This window comes from Biomphalaria glabrata, chromosome 8, assembly GCF_947242115.1.
Source record: "Biomphalaria glabrata chromosome 8, xgBioGlab47.1, whole genome shotgun sequence".
NCBI lineage: Eukaryota > Metazoa > Mollusca > Gastropoda > Planorbidae > Biomphalaria > Biomphalaria glabrata.
Window position 1 is genome coordinate 18,401,180 of NC_074718.1, and position 23,415 is coordinate 18,424,594.

General features: G+C 38.5%; 2 protein-coding genes across 9 annotated transcripts in view; one reads left to right on the forward strand and one right to left on the reverse strand.

Annotated features, from left to right (window-relative positions):
* LOC106057916 (protocadherin alpha-1-like) overlaps positions 1-22,508 on the forward strand; it is a 164,539-nt gene extending 142,031 nt beyond the window's left edge. For 7 of the 8 annotated variants that reach the window (XM_056038249.1, XM_056038252.1, XM_056038251.1 and 4 more), the window contains 3 exons: positions 5,251-5,352; positions 8,963-9,107; positions 17,288-22,508. In XM_056038249.1, the coding sequence (XP_055894224.1) occupies positions 5,251-5,352; positions 8,963-9,107; positions 17,288-17,862 (822 nt within the window). In that variant the 3' untranslated portion in view covers positions 17,863-22,508. The remainder of the gene's footprint in view (positions 1-5,250; positions 5,353-8,962; positions 9,108-17,287) is intronic. The other variant, XM_056038256.1, reaches the window with a different exon arrangement.
* On the reverse strand, positions 18,664-20,534 carry LOC129927730 (uncharacterized protein DDB_G0290685-like). Its single transcript, XM_056038119.1, has 2 exons — positions 19,869-20,534; positions 18,664-19,692 (listed from the first exon to the last, which is right to left on the reverse strand). The coding sequence occupies exons 1-2, from the start codon at positions 20,532-20,534 to the stop codon at positions 18,664-18,666; spliced, it is 1,695 nt and encodes a 564-aa protein (XP_055894094.1).
* Positions 22,509-23,415: the final 907 nt, after the last annotated feature.

Sequence of the window (23,415 nt, forward strand, 5' to 3'; positions counted from 1 at the left end):
CGAACTGGAGATCGAGTGTTCATATGACAGTGTGGGCCATGAAGGAACGAAATGTCACACGTTGGTTTCCTGGAGAAATATGTCTTTTTTGGCATACACCCGTCAACAGACCTTTTTTTTTTTTTTTCCAAATTTTGCATTTGACACGCACGAGAATTAAGTTGAGGAAGTTGAGCATCGATCTATTGCTTCTCTCCCTTCCCCGTTCCTACGGGTGCCCATCTCCCTCTCTCTGTCCGTACCGGGCCCTAAATGTCCACTCCCTCATTCGTGCTGACCGGACCAATAACTTGTTACTCGGAGTAAGCACGTTTGGAAGAGTCAAGAAGTCTCGTGACGTGATCAGATCTCCGTGTTTCTCACCAATTATCGGTGACTGTATGTCACATGACCGTGTAGCCAGTCACGTGCTCAGACAATTCTTTTTGTCTTTTTTATTTTCAAACTTTAGACTTACAGAGAAATGAATGTCTCTGTGCAAAGTTGAACTATACAACAGTCTAGTCTTATTATTACTCTTCTTCCTACTATAAAATATTCCGCATTGACAACATTTTGTTCCCTGCATGAACCTGTCTGTCACGTGTGAGATTACTTGGGTTTTTGCTAGCTCTAAATACCCTAATGAAGTTTTACCGCTTTTAAATATAGAAGAAAAAAAAATTCTTTGCAAGTTTTGTTTTGCTTGTACTCTCGTATTTGTGCTAAAATCTGCACCCCCAATGGATGTCCAGCCCCGCCATGTCCTGATCATAAAAGCACCTTGAAGACCTCCACCAATGGATGTTCAGCCCCGCCTTGTCCTGGTCATAAAATCACCTTGAAGACCTCCACCAATGGATGTCCAGCCCCGCCATGTCCTGATCATAAAAGCACCTTGAAGACCTACACCAATGGATGTCCAGCCTCGCCGTGTCCTGATCATAAAAGCACCTTGAAGACCTCCACCAATGGATGTTCAGCCCCGCCTTGTCCTGGTCATAAAATCACCTTGAAGACCTCCACCAATGGATGTCCAGCCCCGCCATGTCCTGATCATAAAAGCACCTTGAAGACCTCCACCAATGGATGTCAAGCCCCGCCTTGTCCTGATCATAAAAGTACCCTGAAGACCTCCACCAATGGATGTCCAGCCCCGCCATGTCCTGATCATAAAATCACCCTGAAGACCTCCACCAATGGATGTCCAGCCCCGCCATGTCCTGATCATAAAATCACCCTGAAAACCTCCACCAATGGATGTCCAGCCCCGCTATGTCCTGATCATAAAATCACATTGAAGACCTCCACCAATGGATGTTCAGCCCCGGATCATAAAAGCACCTTGAAAACCTCCACCAATTCTTACCTCGTTGTCAAGGAGGCTTACACTTCTCAAAAAGTTTGTTTGAAGAATCTTGGTGGAAATAACTGGGTTTTTTTTTAATACACTGTTGTTTTCTATATCATTATCAAATGATTAAATAAAAACAATCTGGTATAAACTTTGTCACATGTAAATTATGAGTCAGTCTGGTGTGAATGTACATTTTGGTTTCTTATAGTTATAATGTTTTTTGTTTGGTGTAATTGACAAATTGTAAGACAAATTTCCATACGGATAATAAAGATTATTATTATTATTATTATTATTATTATTATTATTATTATTATTATTATAAGACTATTTCAGATATTATTCTCAAGATGTACTTTATAGATTTTAGAAAGAAGTACAATGGCTAACTTTTACAGGGTGACAAATTTGAAATCTGCTCACATTTGTAATAACTTGTTAGAAAGGTGACGTGTCATCTAAACTGTACAGTCTTGTAAAATGAGCATCGTAACCCACATACCTACACACACACACGCACACACAGCCCTACTATATTTGAATGAGCGCTTTCCAACATAGAAAAATCGCCATCAGCGCCATCAAAACTAGTTCAAGTCGTAGTGAATAGACGAGTTGTGTCCATGAAGACAAGAACCGAGACTCGTTCGTTCCTTACTGTGTCAGACTGTATCAGGGCTACTGGTTGACTAGTTCACATTTAAAATATCCGGAGTTTCAATGGACTTCCACTACAAGCCGTTCTATACCTTTGGATCTACCTGTTCAGTACACCTGGATCTCACACGTCTATCAAACTGAAACAAGTGTCTCACATAGTGACTAAACAGTCTCCGTCTAAACACTTTGTGACATTTTCCATGGCATTGTAATGACGTACACTGCTATAAAAAAAAAAAAAAAAAAAAAAATTATTCAGCGTTTCTCATTTAAAAAAAAAAAAATCTTTGAAAAAAAAAAAAAACTTTCCTAAAATTGTAGTTTCACTGGCTACTGTCCAGTTATTTCCCCTTGTATTTGGTCGAACTTCAATTCCAGTCTAAACAATATCAAAGAATTTCAGCCTCAAAAGGAAGTCCAGTTGAAATCAGCTCAAGAGGTCCGATCGTTAGACAAACATAACATTTAGTTCGGTCCACTAGATGAAAGACAAAATTGTATTATATAAACATAAATTGGCAGACGGCTGAACGGTGGCTTTGACTTTGGCCTCGTCTTGACAACTAGAGACCAACGTAGTTCCACGATATGTTCTAGGTTTTACTGGGTTCTTTCATACTGTTTGTTTAACTCACTACAGCCTTCAATTGGCTGACCTTTATATTCTATGACTATTTAATTCATTGAAAATAATTTAAACTAGAGAGTTCAATTGGCTGCACTTTTATGCTATGACTATTTTATTCATGTAAATAATTTCAAAGTCCATTCCAGTGCTGTTCGACCATTTTTCGTCCTTGAGGGGGGAGCATGTAAATTTACGAAACGCTTGTCGTGGGCCACAGTATTCCACCAATCCAATGGAAGGCTTCATCATACACTGTAGGCAAGTGTATCAAGGCAGCCTCGAGTCTATGGTGCCTACATTAGATCTAAGCTCCACATCCAGATAAAGACTGGGAGATTTAAAGTTAGAGATTCTAATGGATACCTGGCATTGGTCCCAGAAAGGCAAGGGTCATTGGTCATTGTGCTGGCCACATGGCATCCTCGTTTACCGTCAGGGGGGTAAACTTTATTTTCTAGAAATATATTTTTATTTTTTCCAAAAAATGTCTAGTGCTAATGTTAAAACTATCATTGTTGCACCATCTACACATGCATTTGTCTAGTTCTGTTATTCTAATAGAAAATAATGACCCAAAACGAAAAAGTGAACATTGACCTACACAAGACGTTATATTCCATTGTGGCTCGGAACTCTTCACTTTACAGAAACACTATTTTTGAATGTGGGCGTGACATTATCATTGCTATTTGATAAGGAAGGTTGTTTGAATCATTCATAATTGACCTGCAGTTAACCTGCTTGGCCTCAGCCTGATGTTTTCGTATCACGTCACACACACACAGTTACGTTAGCGACATTAAAGATCAGACGATATCTTTGACAAGTGATCAATTGATAACAAGAGCTCCATATCATGTAATATGTATCCTCTTGTACTTTGCCTTTGGCCTGGCGTCTTTTTATATTTACTTTGTTTTCTGTTTTATATTTGGTGAACTTTATGTGCAAGTTATTTTCTGTTGTTGTTTTTTTCGTTGATTCCTATCATAACAATCAGTCTGGTACTTTGCGCAACTGTAAATCTCAAACTAACTGCTGGTTGCCGTCCAAGTGTTCGTAAGTCTCTTGTCTTTTTTTACACCTTTCTTGGTTTGTGATAGTTTGACTGACAGGTTTGGGCACTGCCTTGCTGTATTCTGGGCACTGCCTTGCTGTATTCTGGGAGACTATGGTTCTTTCCTCATGAAACTTTGATCACAATTTTAAGCTATTTATGAATGTAAAATAAAGCAGAAAGTCACATGACTTTGTCGTGGTCAAATAGGGTCAATCAGAAACGCCCCCAAGACCTATGAATAAAAGTTCAAGGACTCGAACTTGAGACCCTATACGTTTGTGTCAACTCAGTTTTCTGGAAGTGATCCGACGCACGTTTAGAGCAGATTCACCTTAAAGTGCACACTTTCAATGGATGGAAGATATCGCATCCTGATTCATTGTCAACTGGGTGACTTTGCAACATTTGTTTTCAGTGGTGTCAAATATACAACCACCGCTACACCTTCTGGATCTAGTAGTGCTAGACCTTGTTTAGACAACAATAAAATGAGAGTTATGTCCCTCTAGTACTGCACACGCTCTTTCATAAATCAGCCAATCAGATAATGTATAGATCCAGACTAACTGTCGTCTGCTGCTGTTTCCCGCGTTTATCACTGAAAGAAAAGAAATGACAACAGGTGGTACGCGATAAACACAGAGGTGCTTTGTACACTCCTCTCCCCTTCCCAGCGACAATGTACTGTATTGACTGGGCTCAGAGGATACCAAGGATAATTGGATAACATCAACTTTTGATCACGTCCATTTCCCCCCTTCTCTTGAAGATTTTCTGGACAAAGTTTTAGTGTTATAGCTTGTCTTTACGTGAAGAGCCTTTTATCCTCTTGGCCCCGCCTCGGTCAGTGTGGGCTTTACTTTCGGCTCGTGTCACTTACACTGACACTTCAATGCTGAACTCAAGTGTTTACTTACCTAGATCTAGTACTCTTCGTATGAGAAGGAGGGACCTGGTTATGGTTTACCTGCGCCTTGTGTCATCTTGACCTCGTTGGGTAACCAAAGATCAGACACAGTAAACCACTTTATTGAATGAAACAAGAGACAAAGAACAAAACCCAATTCTAGGTTGTTGTGGGTTTTTTTTAAATCTCCGCGTGTGTGTGTGTGTGTGTGTGTGAGAGAGAGAGAGAGAGAGATAGAGAGTAGAAAGCCAATCGACCAGTATTATCAATGAGCAGGTGTGTGCATACTAGTTTTTAAAAACCTTGCACCTATTTCCCGCCTCTTTTGTTGAGCCACAAACTTCTTACAAAACATGTCGTCTGCTTAACAGCAGAAAGAATAAGAGAAAAAAAAAGGTGGGGGGGGGAGTACCATTTTACTTGGTGTTCTGACATAGGTCTAGCACTTGAACTTGCTTTTAAATCAGGTCAGACACATAGTTTGGGTGTTAAGTCACGTTGATATTTGAGTTGTCTTGCAGCAAAGAATGTATACAAGACAAATCATTCAGATTTTATGTTAATAAATTCAAACACCTGCCAGTTTTAGATGTCTTGTTATTATTGTGTTTTATTCTGAACTCTGTATTGATCTCAGAACTTGATTGATTTCTTCTCAGAAATCTAAACATGAAGAGTTTATAGTCATGAATGGCATAACCCAGCCTGACTACAGTCAACACCTGTATGACGCCAGGGTGAACAACTCAAACCACACACCTGTAAGTAGTTTCTTTGACCAGAAGTTCAGAGTACCAGCTCAAATATAGTTAAACCTGTCTCAATTTTTTATCGAATTCATTTATGTTCCCATGGCGATTTAAAATAATATATATATATAAACTCAGGTACAATGTACCCTAACCCAGACTGTAAAATACCTTTAGTTTCTGTGATCAAGTCTCAGTGAACGTCTTGTCTGTTGAAATGTTTCGTTGAGCCTTACAGTCCGCGACATAGTCTGTGTTTGTACACTCTGATACTTGTAGCTTTGACCAAAAGAAACCAAACGAACGAATTACTGGTTCAGTTCTCGTGACCTCCGCGCCCCTGTAGAGACGGTCCTCTAGTTGAGCAGTTTCACATCGAAGAGCTAAACTGGCTCACTCTGGGTTACATTAAAGCTCATAGAATGTTTAATTACCGAGGGGGTGGGGGAGTCTTCCCCCGGGTGAGTGGACTGAGAAACGATACGTTTAGCTCTGACCCAATCTGATCATGGAGAAGGAACCGTCAGACTGAAAGGGAGGGGTGCCTCTGAGAGAACTTACGTTTTCGCCAAGTCTGGCGTAAGCCAAAACACTTGTTATTTACTTCAATGTACAACCTTAAATAGCAAGTGTTATTTACTTCAATGTACAACCTTAAATAGCAAGTGCTATTTACTTCAATGTTCCGCCATAAAGAGCAAATGTTATTTACTTCAATGTTCCGCTCTAAAGAGCAAGTGTTATTTACTTCAATGTTCCACCATAAAGAGCATTTACTTCAATGTTCCACCATAAAGAGCATTTACTTCAATGTTCCACCATAAAGAGCATTTACTTCAATGTTCCACCTTAAAGAACAAGTGTTATTTACTTCAATTGTCCACCTTAAAGAGCAAGTGTTATTTACTTTAATGTTCCACCTTAAAGAGCAAGTGTTATCTACTTTAATGTTCCACCTTAAAGAACAAGTGTTATTTACTTTAATGTTCCACCATAAAGAACAAGTGTTATTTACTTTAATGTTCCACCATAAAGAACAAGTGTTATTTACTTTAATGTTCCACCATAAAGAACAAGTGTTATTTACTTTAATGTTCCACCATAAAGAACAAGTGTTATTTACTTTAATGTTCCACCATAAAGAATAAGTGTTATTTACTTCAATGTTCCAACTTAAAGAACAAGTGTTATTTACTTCAATGTTCCACCTTAAAGAACAAGTGTTATTTACTTCAATGTTCCACCTTAAAGAGCAAGTGTTATTTACTTTAATGTTCCACCATAAAGAACAAGTGTTATTTACTTTAATGTTCCACCTTAAAGAGCAAGTGTTATTTACTTTAATGTTCCACCATAAAGAACAAGTGTTATTTACTTCAATGTTCCACCTTAAAGAGCAAGTGTTATTTACTTTAATGTTCCACCATAAAGAACAAGTGTTATTTACTTCAATGTTCCACCATAAAGAACAAGTGTTATTTACTTCAATGTTCCACCTTAAAGAACAAGTGTTATTTACTTCAATGTTCCACCTTAAAGAGCAAGTGTTATTTACTTTAATGTTCCACCATAAAGAACAAGTGTTATTTACTTTAATGTTCCACCTTAAAGAGCAAGTGTTATTTACTTTAATGTTCCACCATAAAGAACAAGTGTTATTTACTTCAATGTTCCACCTTAAAGAGCAAGTGTTATTTACTTTAATGTTCCACCATAAAGAACAAGTGTTATTTACTTCAATGTTCCACCATAAAGAACAAGTGTTATTTACTTCAATGCTCCACGTCCCCCATGACATCAAAATGGATGCTCGTTTTAAACACGTGTCCCTGTCTCTGTGTATCTCGTTGAAATCCCTTCCCTGACTAAGTGAACAGATCAAGCATCGAAACCACTAATGAGGGCTTGCTACCTTTAGTCTCCCATCCCTACCAACCAATGTAGGTCATTTATTAGGGGGACACTTCTGGCCTGGGACGCCTCACATCCATTCAGTTTGCTGCTAATTGAGTCTAGAGAGACATCGAGCGCCGTCATTGGTGGGTTTCCCTCTCAAACTTCTCTCCTTCACTAACACGGGACAAACGAATGTCTTTCATCAACATGACGTGATAGAACATAATAATGGATAAAAGTATATAGGTCTGGGCATGAACACTCCACAGCTGCGTTTATTATTTTTTTCAAGCCCTTTACGACAAATTTAACAAAACACATTTTTAAACATTCAAAATGTTGTTTGTTTTGTATCAGATCTTGTCCAAAATGTTGTTTGTTTTGTATTAGATCTTGTCCAAAATGTTGCTTGTTTTGTATTAGATCTTGTCCAAAATGCACATCGCAATGACTGTAGACGAGTTTTGCCTGGTGTGTAACTAGCCCCCCCACACTCTTGACAAGATACGAAGATATTGTTGACCTAAACCAGACAGTCTCCAGTCTCTAGAGATTTAAAAGAAACAACACATTTGAAATATGTGAAACCTTTTTTAAAAACTCATTCTCTATTCACACAATCCACATGTGTACCCACGATCCACGTGTGTATATACAATCCACATGTGTACCCACAATCCACATGTGTACCCACAATCCACGTGTGTATATACAATCCACATGTGTACCCACAATCCACGTGTGTATATACAATCCACATGTGTACCCACAATCCACGTGTGTATATACAATCCACATGTGTACCCACAATCCACGTGTGTACCCACGATCCACGTGTGTACCCACGATCCACATGTGTACCCACAATCCACGTGTGTATATACAATCCACATGTGTACCCACGATCCACGTGTGTATATACAATCCTCATGTGTACACACAATCCACATGTGTATATCTTCCACTCTTCAGATCCAACAACAACTATTTCTTTCTTCTTAGTAGTTCAACTCTAAATGTCGCCATTGAAATGTTAGTCATGTTTATTTTCCTCATTCTTGTCACTATTTTAAAATGGTGCCCCACTTCGCTAAGGGGACGTAACTTTCATCCAATGGACGTCCCAAGTTTGCGCCTAAGAGATAGAACAATGCCAATGATTTAGTTAGGTTCTAGATACTTTCTGTTATTATTAATATTATCAAATTTATTATCAACTTCTGCACATATCTAACTTAGTATTGACTAGCCCTAGTCACGTCCGCCAACTATAGTGGTGACTTTTACTTCTTACAAAGTTTATAATTTATATCAACCCACACTGTCTGTCTACCTGTCTTTCTGTCTGTCTGTCTGTCTGGTACTAAGTTTGAACATGTATTTTTTCTCCCCATTTCCCAATCTCGGATCCAGTTAAAACTTGACACAATTAATCACTGAACCGTGACTATTAGATAATTAATTGGATTAATTATTTTGTTTTATATCGAAATAAGGGAAATGAAATGCAACTTAATGAGAGATGTGGATGTATGTATGGATTTAATCCCCTTATTGTGTTTTGACTTGAACAGAAAGGGAGCTAAACTGTGTCCTTTACAAATAAATGGCAGTAATAAGCGGTTCTTTCCCTTAAATAGCCTCTTTTTTTTTTTTTATAATAATTCTTTCATCTATTTCTTTGGTTTTAACTTGGTGACTAATGATGTCATTTGAACATTTTTAGGAGGAGCACCAATTTATGGAAGTGAACCGTCAGGCTGAGGACCGCTACAGTGATGCCTCGTCAGGGGACACAGGAACCAGTGACAGTGGTCGTGGCGGAAGTGAGGATGAAAGTCATGGGCACTCCACATCTTCAGGTGTTGAAGGTAAGTTGTTTCCAAAGGATAAGGATACAATCAAGGCAGAAGTAGTATGTATTGTGTCAGTAGGAAGCAAGGATTGAGGAGAGGTCAATGAGCTTACAATTAGTTTGTTTCCACAACCTCACCAGCTGTCCATGTGTCTGTGTTGTAATGTCACTGTGTAGAATTCAAACTAATATTGCCCACTGGAAGGATTGTTCCACGCTGTACATAACTGGTCAGTAGAAAGTCTGGACAGAAGATAGCATTAAAGTATCTGAGAAATGGGACAGTCCCTGACAGTTCTTACTGAGAAAGATCACTACAGAAATAATAGAGGTCAGTGTGTGAGAAGACTGGAAGTAGCCAGTCCAGTTGGAAGGGAAGGAAAGGGGGGGGGTGAAAATGTTGTTGATCAGTCTGGCCGCAAAGCATCTCTGTCAAGATGGGATCCGATTGGTCAACGGTTACGGGATGTGAGTGGTCAGTCTGTATTGGGATCTCATTATTTGTGTCAACAGGAAATCTTGGATCCCTACCGATGGCATCTCCAAATGTGGGTCATGAATAAAACATATATCAGCTGTGAAATAGTGGCTCGACTCCAGTTGTAGAGGAAACTCTGGCTTACTTCTGCTTCTATTTCAAAGAAAGGACTTTTTTTTTAAACACATTCCGACCTGGAACACCCCTTCCACAATTGCGTTCTTAAAATAGATGTCTAGATCAAAGGGACCTTACCACACACACACACACACACTTACATCTACCAACTTGTATTAGCGACACATTTTTCTCGTTTGTGTGTGTGTGTGTTGTTACCCTCTGTGAGAAATATGTTTTATATTCGTTATTACGATGGTTTGATTGACAGTTGAGATGATACGATTCCAATGATGCTCTACCTTGTAGGCGTGTCTTGAATGTTTTTCATCCTTGGCTAGATCTTTGTGTTCATTGATGAATGACAGGAACACACATACACCTTACTATTTTAGAGCACATGAACATGGAGCAGACGTCTACACATTTTGAAATGTCCAACATGGCCTTTCATCAAATAAGGCATCCTGTTATAGGTCCCTAAGATCAAAAAGACATACTAACACCCGATCCACACACCAGGGGAAAAAAATCATATGTATCCCTTGAACTATTCCCTATTCCACTCTTGTTCAATCATCAAATGTGTGAGTACAACTAACAACGTCGGTTAGGCCACACATGCTCGGACAAACGCCTATAGGAACTCTTTTCTTTTCGAAGTGCACTTAAACATGGATATGATTTTCTTAAGACGCAGGCAACTGGTGACTTAGTTCAGTTTCACTCCGTAGGTCTAATTTGAGATTGTACCTAACGGCTGTGAGATAAGTCTGGTACAGTGCTAGATCTACTTCAATGCACAACACTGAAGGCTATTATGCTTTTTTGTGAGGTTAAATTTTTTGTTTTGTTTTGTGGATTTAAATTCTGGGTTTTTATGATAGAAAAAAGTTTGTTAAAACAGTCATTCTAGTTAATTTTCTTTTGCAAGAATAGGGTGCGTGTGTGTGTGTGTGCGTGAAACGGAGGCTGATGTTACTTATGCTATTTCTCTGAAATCTTGAAAGGTCATGGTTCCCTGGATGGCCCTTCTGGATTACGTCCCCTAGAGAAGCCTTGAGAGATAGTGGAGATTGGAGTGACCTTCAAATACCTAGAAGTCGCTTTGTGTGTCACGTGATTTATGTAACCCCCTTTACAAACTGCTCTCTTGTCTACTCCCCTGACACCGCGGGCGCAATATCGATGTGGGTTCTGCTAGAAACAGACACGGTGTCAAGAGGCAAAGGTCAGCATATAATTCATGAACAAATCTCTGGCGCCAATAAAAAAATATAAAAAAAATTCAATGATCGTGTAACTTATGAGACACGAAATAGTGCACCGGAAACACGTGGTGACGCCATCTTCGTTTTCAATAATAGATGGGACATTTACTGCCGCAGTCCATTTAATAATAAAGAACTTATATTAGGTTTCAATCAATAGTATTGCCCTGTGTATCCGGTGTATGAAATAGGAGAGAGGCGCGGGGGGGGGGGGGATAGAAGGAGAGGTAAAATGAATGGAAGAGGTTAAATTGGTGAAGAAATTCTCTTTCAAGCATTGAACATGTCAAAGATCTTAATTGAAACTATACACGGAAGAAACACGCGGGAAATTCTAAATAAGAAATTAAGAATACACAATAAATGTTAATAACGAACCCACAGAAATAGACTTCTGCCAAAACATGATGTTTACATTCTCCGGTGACCTTGACACAAAGTCTTGCAAGATTATTGGGTGGTTTTTATTGCCTAAATTGTGATTGCATAAATTGAACTTTTAAAAAAAAATATAGGTCAGACCTCTGCAGTTTCTTAGATGAGTTTAATTAGGGCGAGCAACTGTTTTCTTTCACATTTGACCCACACTGTTATTGTAGCCACCCTTGACCTTTGATGTAATCTCATATTGTAGAGATAGAGTCTCGCATTTACCTTGGGCGCATTCCTTGCCACGCCCGCTCCACTGTACCCTCTCTCCTAACTCTGCTTCAACACCCCCCACCCCAGACTTTTTTTTTAAATTTCACTTTGTGATTTGATTTGAAGACAACAGTGAGCTCCCACACACACACACATTGAACAACTTTTCGTCACTGTTAAACATAGTGCCAAGCACCTCCCAGAGGCAGTGTCCCCCCCCTGCATGACGTCATTTTAAATTAGCACTACACCAGGTAGAATGAAACATTTAAAACCGTAACTTCCGGCTATAGATAGTTTCAATATGTCTTACTCTACTTATTTGAATATCAACCCATAGCATTCTTTGGTATCTATATGCCAATAAGTCACTCAGTCTTTATATGTCACTCAACTTATGTGTCCGGTGTCAATACATAAGTTCTGTTGATATCTCTAAGTCACGTTGTCTCTCTGTGTCAATCTATGACAGAGTGACTTGTGACTTTGTGACATCGAGTGATGATTAGTACTAGTTATCAAGTAGGCACGTTTGTGCCCTCGCTAATGAAGGCAAGAGGCTTGTTAATGCAGAGCTCATTGTGTTGAATGTGGCAGTCCTACAGACAAAAGTCAATAGAGACAGTGAACAGTGTATTGAATGTGGCAGTCCTACAGACTCAGGTATAGTCACTAGAGAGACAAGGAACAGTGTATTGAATGTGACAGTCCTAACAGTGTATTAAATGTGACAGTCCCAACAGTGTATTGAATGTGACAGTCCCAACAGTGTATTAAATGTGACAGTCCTAACAGTGTATTGAATGTGACAGTCCCAACAGTGTATTGAATGTGACAGTCCCAACAGTGTATTAAATGTGACAGTCCCAACAGTGTATTGAATGTGGCAGTCCTACAGACTCAGGTATAGTCACTAGAGAGACAAGGAACAGTGTATTGAATGTGACAGTCCTAACAGTGTATTAAATGTGACAGTCCCAACAGTGTATTGAATGTGACAGTCCCAACAGTGTATTAAATGTGACAGTCCTAACAGTGTATTGAATGTGACAGTCCCAACAGTGTATTGAATGTGACAGTCCTAACAGTGTATTAAATGTGACAGTCCTAACAGTGTATTAAATGTGACAGTCCTAACAGTGTATTAAATGTGACAGTCCTAACAGTGTATTAAATGTGACAGTCCTAACAGTGTATTAAATGTGACAGTCCTAACAGTGTATTGAATGTGACAGTCCCAACAGTGTATTAAATGTGACAGTCCCAACAGTGTATTGAATGTGACAGTCCCAACAGTGTATTGATCCGACTTCTGAGTCTCGCTTGGAAACAATGAAACGTCATAAAGTCAAGTTTTGGAAGGATACATTATATATGGTTAGCTCTGTGTGTGTGTGTGTTGACATTCTCTTACAAGAAGTTATCTGCCCATAGCGGAGACCTTGTCTCCTGGGGACTCTACTAAAACAATTATATTTCCACAGCTAACAATATAATGTAGTGTCAACATAACATCTAGGTCCTATGAACACACACACACACTATGAAGTCAATATGTCACACTTACAAAGCTGAATGAAACATGTTTGCTTGTCTACCAACTAATTCAGTGATATACATTGTCTTAGAGTAAAAGTGTTCACCTCTAGACACAGTCGTATATCACTACGCCAACGTCTTGTAACTTCTCACTCCCTAGTTTCACTGGAGTCTTCCTATCAGACAAAAAGTCCCTTCCGACTGAGAGACTCTGAGCAAGTTTAACCCAGCATACACTGCTCATTTCCGGTATGCCTCCCCTTACCCTCTTGTTCCAAAAAAAAAAAACCCTCTCATTTTTTTGAGAAGAGAGAGACGCGCGCGCACACACACACAGACGAATTAAAAATGTCTCAACTTGTGTGTAATATTTCTTCAAGTTGAACCATTTGTTCAAATCGTGTTAGTCTGAATGCTAGTAGATTGTTGGAGAATCTGAAGGTCCTCAGAAGAAGTCTACTAGAGTCAATGTCTCGTCAGATTGTTGGGGAAATGGAAGGTCCTCTGAAGAAGTCTACTAGAGTCAATGTCTCGTCAGATTATTGGGGAAATGGAAGGTCCTCTGAAGAAGTCTACTAGAGTCAATGTCTCGTCAGATTGTTGGGGAAATGGAAGGTCCTCTGAAGAAGTCTACTAGAGTCAATGTCTCGTCGGATTGTTGAATTAGAGTTTTATTTCCTCGAATTATTGGAAGTTTGTGTCTGTGGTCAGTTGTACGGCGTTGTGTGTTTCGTTCAGTTCTGACTGTTGTGTTCAGTCTGCCACCAAATACACGTTGATTAGATTAGCAAAACAAAAGTTAACTTAGGAAAGCAAACAACCTTTTTTTTTCAATATCTTTCTAACGAAAGAAAACAACAAACTTTTCATTTTTCAAATATTGTGTTGGTGTTTGTTGTTAGATTTGTTTTTGAGAGGGGTTGGGGAGCTCTGGGTGTGTGTTTGTGTGTGTGTTATTATAAATATTTGTGTGTGTGTGTGATCCAATTAACTGGCCTTTATTTATTGTGTATTATCTACGAACCTAACCTATCAGATATATCTTCTTGTCCATGAGCCACAAATACTTTGTTATAAACATCTTTGTCGTTTTGATGGATTGTCCACTACAAGGTTAAAGATTTGACTTTGAAATGTTACTTTGATATCAAATGCTGGCCATTGGTTGCATCTGGTGTTGGCCACGAGCTTCCATTGCATCTCATTCATTAACTTGATTCTCGAAACCTTCTTTTTTAGTGGGAAGGGAAGATGGTGGCGCCCTCATTTAACTGGAAAAATATTTTGTCCTGATTGAGAAAATATTCCATAAGAAAAAAAAAGGGCGAGGGGGGCTGGTTGTGAATTATGTTTGCAAATAAAAAGAAAGCTGGGGTGGGGGTTGGGACTGGTAGGGGCGCTTGTGACTTTTCCAGCTGGTTGACGAGGGAGGAAATCAAAACCAAGTGCTCACTCTCTTAACATTCAAATTGTAGTCCAGAACTGTTCAATGGCGTGGCGCTGAAATAGCTGATGGCGACTAGCCCCCACATCCATCTCAAGTGAAAGCCAGTTTCATCCTGGGTTCAGGGGAGGGAAGTGTTGTGAGTTCTGGGGGGGGGGGAGCCGTTGTGAAATTAAGGCCCTCGTGTGACGTCTCGTGTGGACGAAATCTGGCAAGATTACCACCGAGGTGTGGCGTAAGAGGCTGGAGGAAAGTTGGGTGGGGGTGGGGAGGTAGGGACAAATCAATAGGCCTAGATAATTGATAGAATTGTTGTTGTCTATTTCTCTGGTTTTTTTCTGAGCTTCCGAGCCTTAGTGACCTCAAAAAAGCAATTAACTGCTTAAAAAATAGAAAATCTCCTGGGAGTGATGGTATCCCAGTGGAAGTAGTGAAAGTCAACGAACCACTCCTGCTCCCTGAACTCTATATTCTCCTCTGCCGCTGTTGGGAAACAGGTCATGTCCCACAGGACATGCGTGACGCAACTATAGTCACAATATACAAGAACAAAGGGGATCGGAGTGATTGCAACAACTATAGGGGTATCTCTCTCCTCAGTATAGTGGGCAAAATCTTTGCTAAAGTGGCACTATCCAGGCTGCAAGTGATAGCTTCTAGAGTCTACCCAGAGTCTCAGTGTGGATTCAGGAGTGGTAGGTCCACTATAGACATGATATCTTCTCTACGACTACTGCAGGAGAAATTTAGAGAGAGAGACAGACCCCTTTACATTGTTTTTGTCGATCTGACTAAAGCTTTTGACATGGTCAGCAGAAGTGGCCTTTTCAAACTCCTGAGGAAAATAGGTTGCCCTCCCAAACTACTGAAGTTAATTGAGTGTTTTCACGAGGAAACTAAATGTACTGTCAAATTCAATGGAGCCCAATCAGCACCTTTTGAGGTTTGCAGTGGTGTCAAGTAGGGATGTGTGCTCGCACCTACTCTGTTTGGCATATTCTTCTCCTGTCTACTGCATTATGCGTACAGCGACATAAACGAAGGTGTGTTTCTCCATACAAGATCCTCTGGAAAACTATTTAATGTATCAAGGCTGCGGGCAAAAACCAAGGTTAGGAAGCTACTCGTCAGGGAACTCCTGTATGCCGATGATGCAGCTATTGTGGCTGATTCTGATATTCAGCTACAGTCCATGGTTGACAAACTATCTGCTGCTTGCCAGAAGTTCGGCTTAAACATCAGTCAAAGCAAGACTAAGATACTTGTCCAAAACACAAACACTGCACCTCAAGTAAGCATTAATGGCCAACCACTAGAAATTGTTGATCACTTTTGTTACCTTGGCTCCATCATATCCAACAACACTCTACTGGATAAAGACATAAACAACAGGATAGCCAAGGCAATGGCCACCATGTCACGGTTGCAGAAAAGAGTCTGGGACAACATATTGCTGACTAGCAGGACTAAAGCCCTAGTCTACCGGACCTGTGTGTTGAGCACCTTGCTGTACGGAAGTGAAACATGGTCAACCTACTCATGGCAGGAAAAAAAGCTGAATGTCTTCCACCTCCGATGCCTAAGGCGGATCTTTAAAATAAGGTGGCAAGATAAGATAACAAATGAGGAAGTGCTACATAGAGCAGGATGCCAGGACATCCGCTCTGTTATCAGCAGCAGACGCCTTGGCTGGCTTGGCCACGTTCGTAGAATGCCAGTAGGTCGACTTCCACAGGACATCCTGTATGGCGATCTAATTGAAGGCAGGAGAGCCGCTGGTCGCCCACTTTTACGTTATACGGATGTATGCAAACGCGACATGAAGCTCTTCAAAATCGACACTGGCAACTGGGAAGAGGTGGCACTGGACAGATCCACATGGAGAGAGAGCATAAAGGAAGGGTCACAGATTGCAGATGTCATACACAACAGAAGCAGAAAGAAGGGTGAAAATGCAATGGCGCCTGGTGATTTTATATGCCCAACCTGTGATCGCAGCTGTGTATCAAGGATTGGCCTCTTTAGTCACACAAGAAGTTGCAAAGGGAAAAGATCGTCTCGCGAGACGTAAAATGCCACAGATTTCTCTGGTAAACAAACAAACTCACACATTGTCTTTCTGAAGAAGAACTCACTGCTGGTGCATCACTCAACTCTTGCGTGTCAGACATCTACTGTAAGACATCTACTGTAAGACATCTACTGTAAGACATCTACATCTTCATGTGCCAATCTAGTCATGCATGTTAATCAATGACTAAACTCTGCTGACTCGTTGGTTTTCCTGGCTGATTCAGGCTACCCATTCCATTCTCTAATGGCACTAGAAGGAGGAGCTCTTGGACGAATTTGTTCTAGCGTATGGAATAAGCAATTTGCCTCTTCTTGTCTTTCTGAGTATTTCATCAGATTTTGTTTTTCTATTTGTAAATTCTGGTTCAGTGTCTTATGTATTACAGCTACTGTACATTTATTCTTCTGTCCTGAAGTGTCCCTAAGTTTAGTGATTTTACCAATGGTGTTATAGAAATTAATTGTACTATTGCTACCTTGATGTTTTGTAGTGCTACCTATATGTTTCCTCCACGTATCTCTCTGTCTGGCAAGCCTATGTGTTTATTGCCTTACATGTCCACATCTCAGTACTACCCATGTATCTTGATGACAGTCTCACTACAATAGTTTGTTTTTTCGTTTTGTTTCAGACATTCGAAAGATCAAGTTTGTCCCATCCCCAACAGCCGGGAGCAGCACTGCCAACCATGTAAGGTTCCAGCAGCCACAGGTAGTTTCAGACAACGAAGAGATTCCTGGCTCACCGACTCCCATGTTGTCTGAAGCTGACAGGATCCAATCCCACCACTGCTACATTCGAAGATCCTTCGATAAGTTGCCGGCCCATGGACTGGGATACCCATCTGGTACGTCTACTCGCTCAACGCCCTCGCCCACTCAAAACGTCGGCGGTTCTAACTACAACAGCCAACCTCGACACTCCACTGCCCGGCTAGACAATAGTGACAATAGCTTCAGAACCAAGACACCAGACGGCCAGCCCCAGGTGTTGCAGACCTTCTCATCGCCTTATGCAACAGGGCTACCCACGTCGAGCTCACACCCGGCCTGGAGGAGGGCCAAGGGGCTGGACACCAGCTGGAGATCCAATACCTCCAGCCCAGTCCGACACGACGACGATGACAACACCACTACTTCCGGTAGCTACATCATCAACCCAGATGACCTCAAAGAAGACACTTATAATGCAGACATTATGGTGTGAAGTGACCCCTGGACTGCTGCACATCTCGTGATAGTGTTCTAAGTCTAGCCTTGAATACGCTCAACTGGACCATTTCCATTGCCAATAAAGTTTCATCTGGACAACACAGCTAGAAATGAAGCGTTGCATTTATAAGAGATACCCAGTCTAATAGCAGGAATACTTCTCAGCGTTTGAGATGATTGATTTGCACATATGGGCAATAACTCATTTATATTGGAAAACATACATTTTTACAGTTATTCCCCTTTAAAAAGAAAGAACTTGTCCAGATGCTTTAGTTTAAAGAAATGATGTAAAATGTTACCATTTATTCTCTAATATGTTTTAGTTTTTTCAACACCAAAAACAAGCCTTTACGTGTAGCCTGACTCACTATTTTGGGCATCCTGTACATAGTATCATGTCATGTGATTTCAATCATGGATTACATTGATAAGAAAATACATTGTTCCGACTAGACATTCATAGAACACAATTCTAATAGTTTTATTTACAGTATAAAAAAGTATGGGGGCTATTTTTAATTTTAACTATAGATACTACAGTGTATAGAGGTTTGTTTGTTTTTTCTGTTTGTTTTTTTTTTATTGTCTACTTTTTGTATAAACATATGTACCTGTTATACTGGGGATATGTAGGTTATTTCATTCTTTGGTTGTGCAATTTGAACTGAATTAGAAAGGTAACTCATTGTGTGTGTGTGTTTAAATATCTATAAATAGAACAATGGCTTAATGACATTGTGCCAAAATCAATGCTGCTATCTGTGATATTCACAACTTATGACACATTTCATTGTTATATATCTTCATGTAAATCATCTTCAATTAAGACAGCTTCATTATGTACATCTTCATTATGTACATCTTCATTAAGTCCATCTTCATTTAGTCCATCTTCATTTAGTCTATCTTCATTTAGTCTATCTTCATTTAGTCCATCTTCATTAAGTCCATCTTCATTTAGTACATCTTCATTTAGTCCATCTTCATTATGTACATCTTCATTATGTACATCTTCATTTAGTCCATCTTCATTTAGTACATCTTCATTTAGTACATCTTCATTTAGCCCATCTTCATTATGTACATCTTCATTTAGTACATCTTTATTAAGTACATCTTCATTTAGTACATCTTCATTTAGTACATCTTCATTTAGTCCATCTTCATTTAGTCCATCTTCATTTAGTCCATCTTCATTTAGTCCATCTTCATCTTCATTTAGTCCAACTTCATTTAGTACATCTTTATTAAGTACATCTTCATTTAGTACATCTTCAATTAGTCCATCTTCATTTAGTACATCTTCATCTTCATTTAGTACATCTTTATTTAGTCCATCTTCATTTAGTACATCTTCATTTAGTCCATCTTTATTTAGTCCATCTTCATTTAGTGCATCTTCATTTAGTCCATCTTCATTTAGTACATCGTCATTTAGTACATCTTCATTTAGTGCATCTTCATTTAGTACATCTTCATTTAGTACATCGTCATTTAGTCCATCTTCATTTAGTACATCTTCATCTTCATTTAGTACATCTTCATTTAGTACATCTTCATTTAGTCCATCTTTATTTAGTCCATCTTCATTTAGTGCATCTTCATTTAGTCCATCTTCATTTAGTACATCTTCATCTTCATTTAGTACATCTTCATTAAGTTCATCTTCATCTTCATTTAGTCCATCTTCATTTAGTCCATCTTCATTTAGTACATCTTCATTAAGTCCATCTTCATCTTCATTTAGTCCATCTTCATTTAGTCCATCTTCATCTTCATTTAGTCCATCTTCATTTAGTCCATCTTCATCTTCATTTAGTACCTTTATTTAGTCCATCTTCATTTAGTCCATCTTCATTTAGTACATCTTCATTTAGTCCATCTTCATTTAGTCCATCTTCATTTAGTGCATCTTTATTTAGTCCATCTTCATTTAGTCCATCTTCATTTATGCATCTTCATTTAGTCCATCTTCATTTATGCATCTTTATTTAGTACATCTTCATTTAGTACATCTTCATTTAGTCCATTTTTATTTAGTACATCTTCATTTAGTCCATCTTCATTTAGTGCATCTTCATTTAGTCCATCTTCATTAAGTCCATCTTCATCTTCATTTAGTCCATCTTCATTTAGTCCATCTTCATTTAGTCCATCTTCATTTAGTCCATCTTCATTTAGTCCATCTTTATTTAGTCCATCTTCATTTAGTACATCTTCATTAAGTCCATCTTCATCTTCATTTAGTCCATCTTCATTTAGTCCATCTTCATTTAGTCCATCTTTATTTAGTCCATCTTCATTTAGTACATCTTCATTAAGTCCATCTTCATCTTCATTTAGTCCATCTTCATTTAGTCCATCTTCATTTAGTACATCTTCATTTAGTCCATCTTCATTTAGTCCATCTTCATTTAGTCCATCTTTATTTAGTACATCTTTATTTAGTCCATCTTCATTTAGTACATCTTCATTTAGTCCATCTTCATTTAGTCCATCTTCATTTAGTCCATCTTCATTTAGTCCATCTTCATTTAGTACATCTTCATTTAGTACATCTTCATTTAGTGCATCTTCATTTAGTACATCTTTATTTAGTACATTTTCATGTATAAATTGTTGTTGACAATTTTGATCTAATACTTCGTCACTGCCCATTAACATTTACTCAATGTAACACATGCACATTGTCCACGTATATTTAGCCCTTACTTTTGAAATGTCTGGGTTGTATTTTTTTGTCAATGTTCCCTTGGAGGACCACACACACACAAACATCTTTTTGTTTTGACGAGTTCCCAGACTATCACTATATTAAGCAGGTCTAGTGGGCCTTTTATTTTGTTTCTTTAGTAGACTTAAATTTGAGAGGACTACTTTGATTCGTCGTTTATTTTATTGAAATAACAGTCAGTTATTCAGAGTTTTCATTGCTCTTACAAACATGAAGTACTCAAGTGAAACAGAAAGTTACATAGTTCTAATCTTTCACCATAGTAATTATTTTGGTTTACTATGAGGTCAAAGAAAGCATCAAGTCAGTTATTTTTTAGCATAATAAATCAATATTAACTGAATAACATTAGGATGGCTGCCTCATTGTATGGTATACACTGACCTCATGAAGGTCCTGAGTTTAAACCCTGTCCCATGAGGTCTGGGCTACAATATAATGCTCTTTAGTTCTGAAAGAATGTCCAAGATCTCTAGAGAAAGTATAGTACCAGTAGAAGTATAGAAATAGTAGAACCAAACAGTCCCAGACATTTGGTGTGTAGAATATGAACTAAGCTCTAGAACAATTTCTTTATTGCTTTTTTTTTAAAGTTGAATCAATAAAATGGAACAATTAATTCCGTGACATTACTGAGCAAGTAAAAATGTTCATTTGATTTAGTTTCTTGACTGTAACATTTGTTAGCCTCTAATGAAGGATGTACACTTGTGTGATTACAAGCTAAGTTTCAGGACTCTTGCAGTGTCCACTACATTCATATTTGTTGTACAAGTTTTTATAACAGCCAGTGCATCATACTAATCATAAAATATGAATCCAGAAGTCATTTGGTTTTTATTGATTATTTTTTTATTTAATCTCATCTAAAATCTAGTCATCAATTTGTTTTATTTCATTTTTTTAAAATGTATTTAATTTTTATGCATACCAATTACTTGTGTATTAAGTAAAACTATTTGAGTTCTGTATGATATCATTGTGTATTCATTGAAGTGATGATAACCAATGGCCTTCATTGAACATGAGATACACTTGAGTTGTGTGGTCCTAGTTTTTAATTCTGTACCAAAGAGAGTCTGAGACTTAACACATCCCCACTCTACAGTCATTCTGAGTTTTCTAGTCTCTGTTGACAGGAAGCAATGACTTCCATAGCACTTACAAATGTTAGTCCTGGGTTTACATCTTTCTGGAAACAATTTGTACATGTTTCCTATGACATGCCCTCACTACAATAGTATTCTGGTTATCATGGCCTAAAAAAAACTAGATCAAGGTCTTTACTGTTATTCTGATCTGAGTAAATAAATGTCTAAATGTTTATTTGAACCAAAAAATGTACATTTTTTGTATTCATCTAAAGTTGTATTTTATTTCCAGATGCTTAAGTTTTTAAAAGCAACAGCTTGCTTTCTTGGGAGTGTCCCTCTATTTGTGTTTAATCATCACTTTAAAAACAGAGACAGTGTGTTGATGACAGTCTGTTGGTACCTAGAGGATTGATTTGGTTTGTAACAAATGTACTCCTTTCTTTTTTCTAATTCTGACCTACACTAACAGCTGAGAACAATGTTTGCCTTCAAACAGAAGGGAGACTTCAATAATCATTAACATTGTTTTTTTTATTTCACTATCTATTTGTTATTGTAAAAACCAAAGGCCAAACTGAAGTTTTTGATCTTGTTCTGTCCAACTTGTCACCACATCAACTGCTCACTAATTGCATCCATGGGTAGTAAACTATCATTCCAGCATTAAAACATTCAGAGGTCATGGACAACCAAACAAACTAGTACAAGTACAAATTGTTATTGATTTCTTGTATTCATTGAACATATTCTGATTGATGCATGCTGTGGTTTTATTGTTTAATTGCATAAATAAAAATATATTTCAAGAAAGCAATAGTCCAACATTGTTTTGTATCCTACCAACCACTTGTATAATCTTCCTTGGTGACGTTCTATTTGCACTGCCTTACACAAAACAAACCAGCAAGTCAATAATAAGACATTGGACAATATTGATACAAAACAAGGCTGAAGTATTGTAAAAATTATTTCAATCTGAACGGAAGTTTGTAAAATGTTGTACATCTTTCGGATGTTCCTTCAGAGTTGAAGATAATTAACTTCCTAGTCCAAACCTCCCGCAGGACGACGGGGGATGGAAGCGAGCAGGGTTTGAACCAGCGATCATCAATAAATCTGAATGACAGTCCAGCACGCAAAAGCATGACCAGGCAGCCATCAAAGTCAAATGAACTCAACATGAGATAAATCCTGACAACTACAAAGACACCAGCCTTGGGGTGAATAGGTCCCTCCTATTCAGGTATGATGTCCTAACTAAAACTTGAGATGGATACCACAGGACAGAAGAGGAGGGCAAATAAAAATTGAAGAAGATAGTTAGAAAAAGAAATGAAAATGTGGCTAACTTTCTTACACTCAAAAATTATGCATCTAAAGAGACTTTATGGGAGATAACTTGTGGATCTCCCTTTGCAGTGGTGCCAATTTTATAAGTCAAAACAATTCTCAAATCTAATGAAATAAAACTTAAAATTAGTCCACAAATCAAATTTTCCTCAATGTAGTGGTTGCAACCTGTGGATGAGGAAGCTAAAGCTCTACATAAAGACCATTCACCAGAAGATGAAAAAAAGTTTAAGTCATATATATAGAGTCTTAGCAATTGAACATCACAGTGTTCAATTGAACATCACAGGCTGAAGAACAAATGTCCTTAACTTACTTAAGACTCAGGTTTTCATTGGCTGTTTAAGTTGTAGAAACATTGGAACAA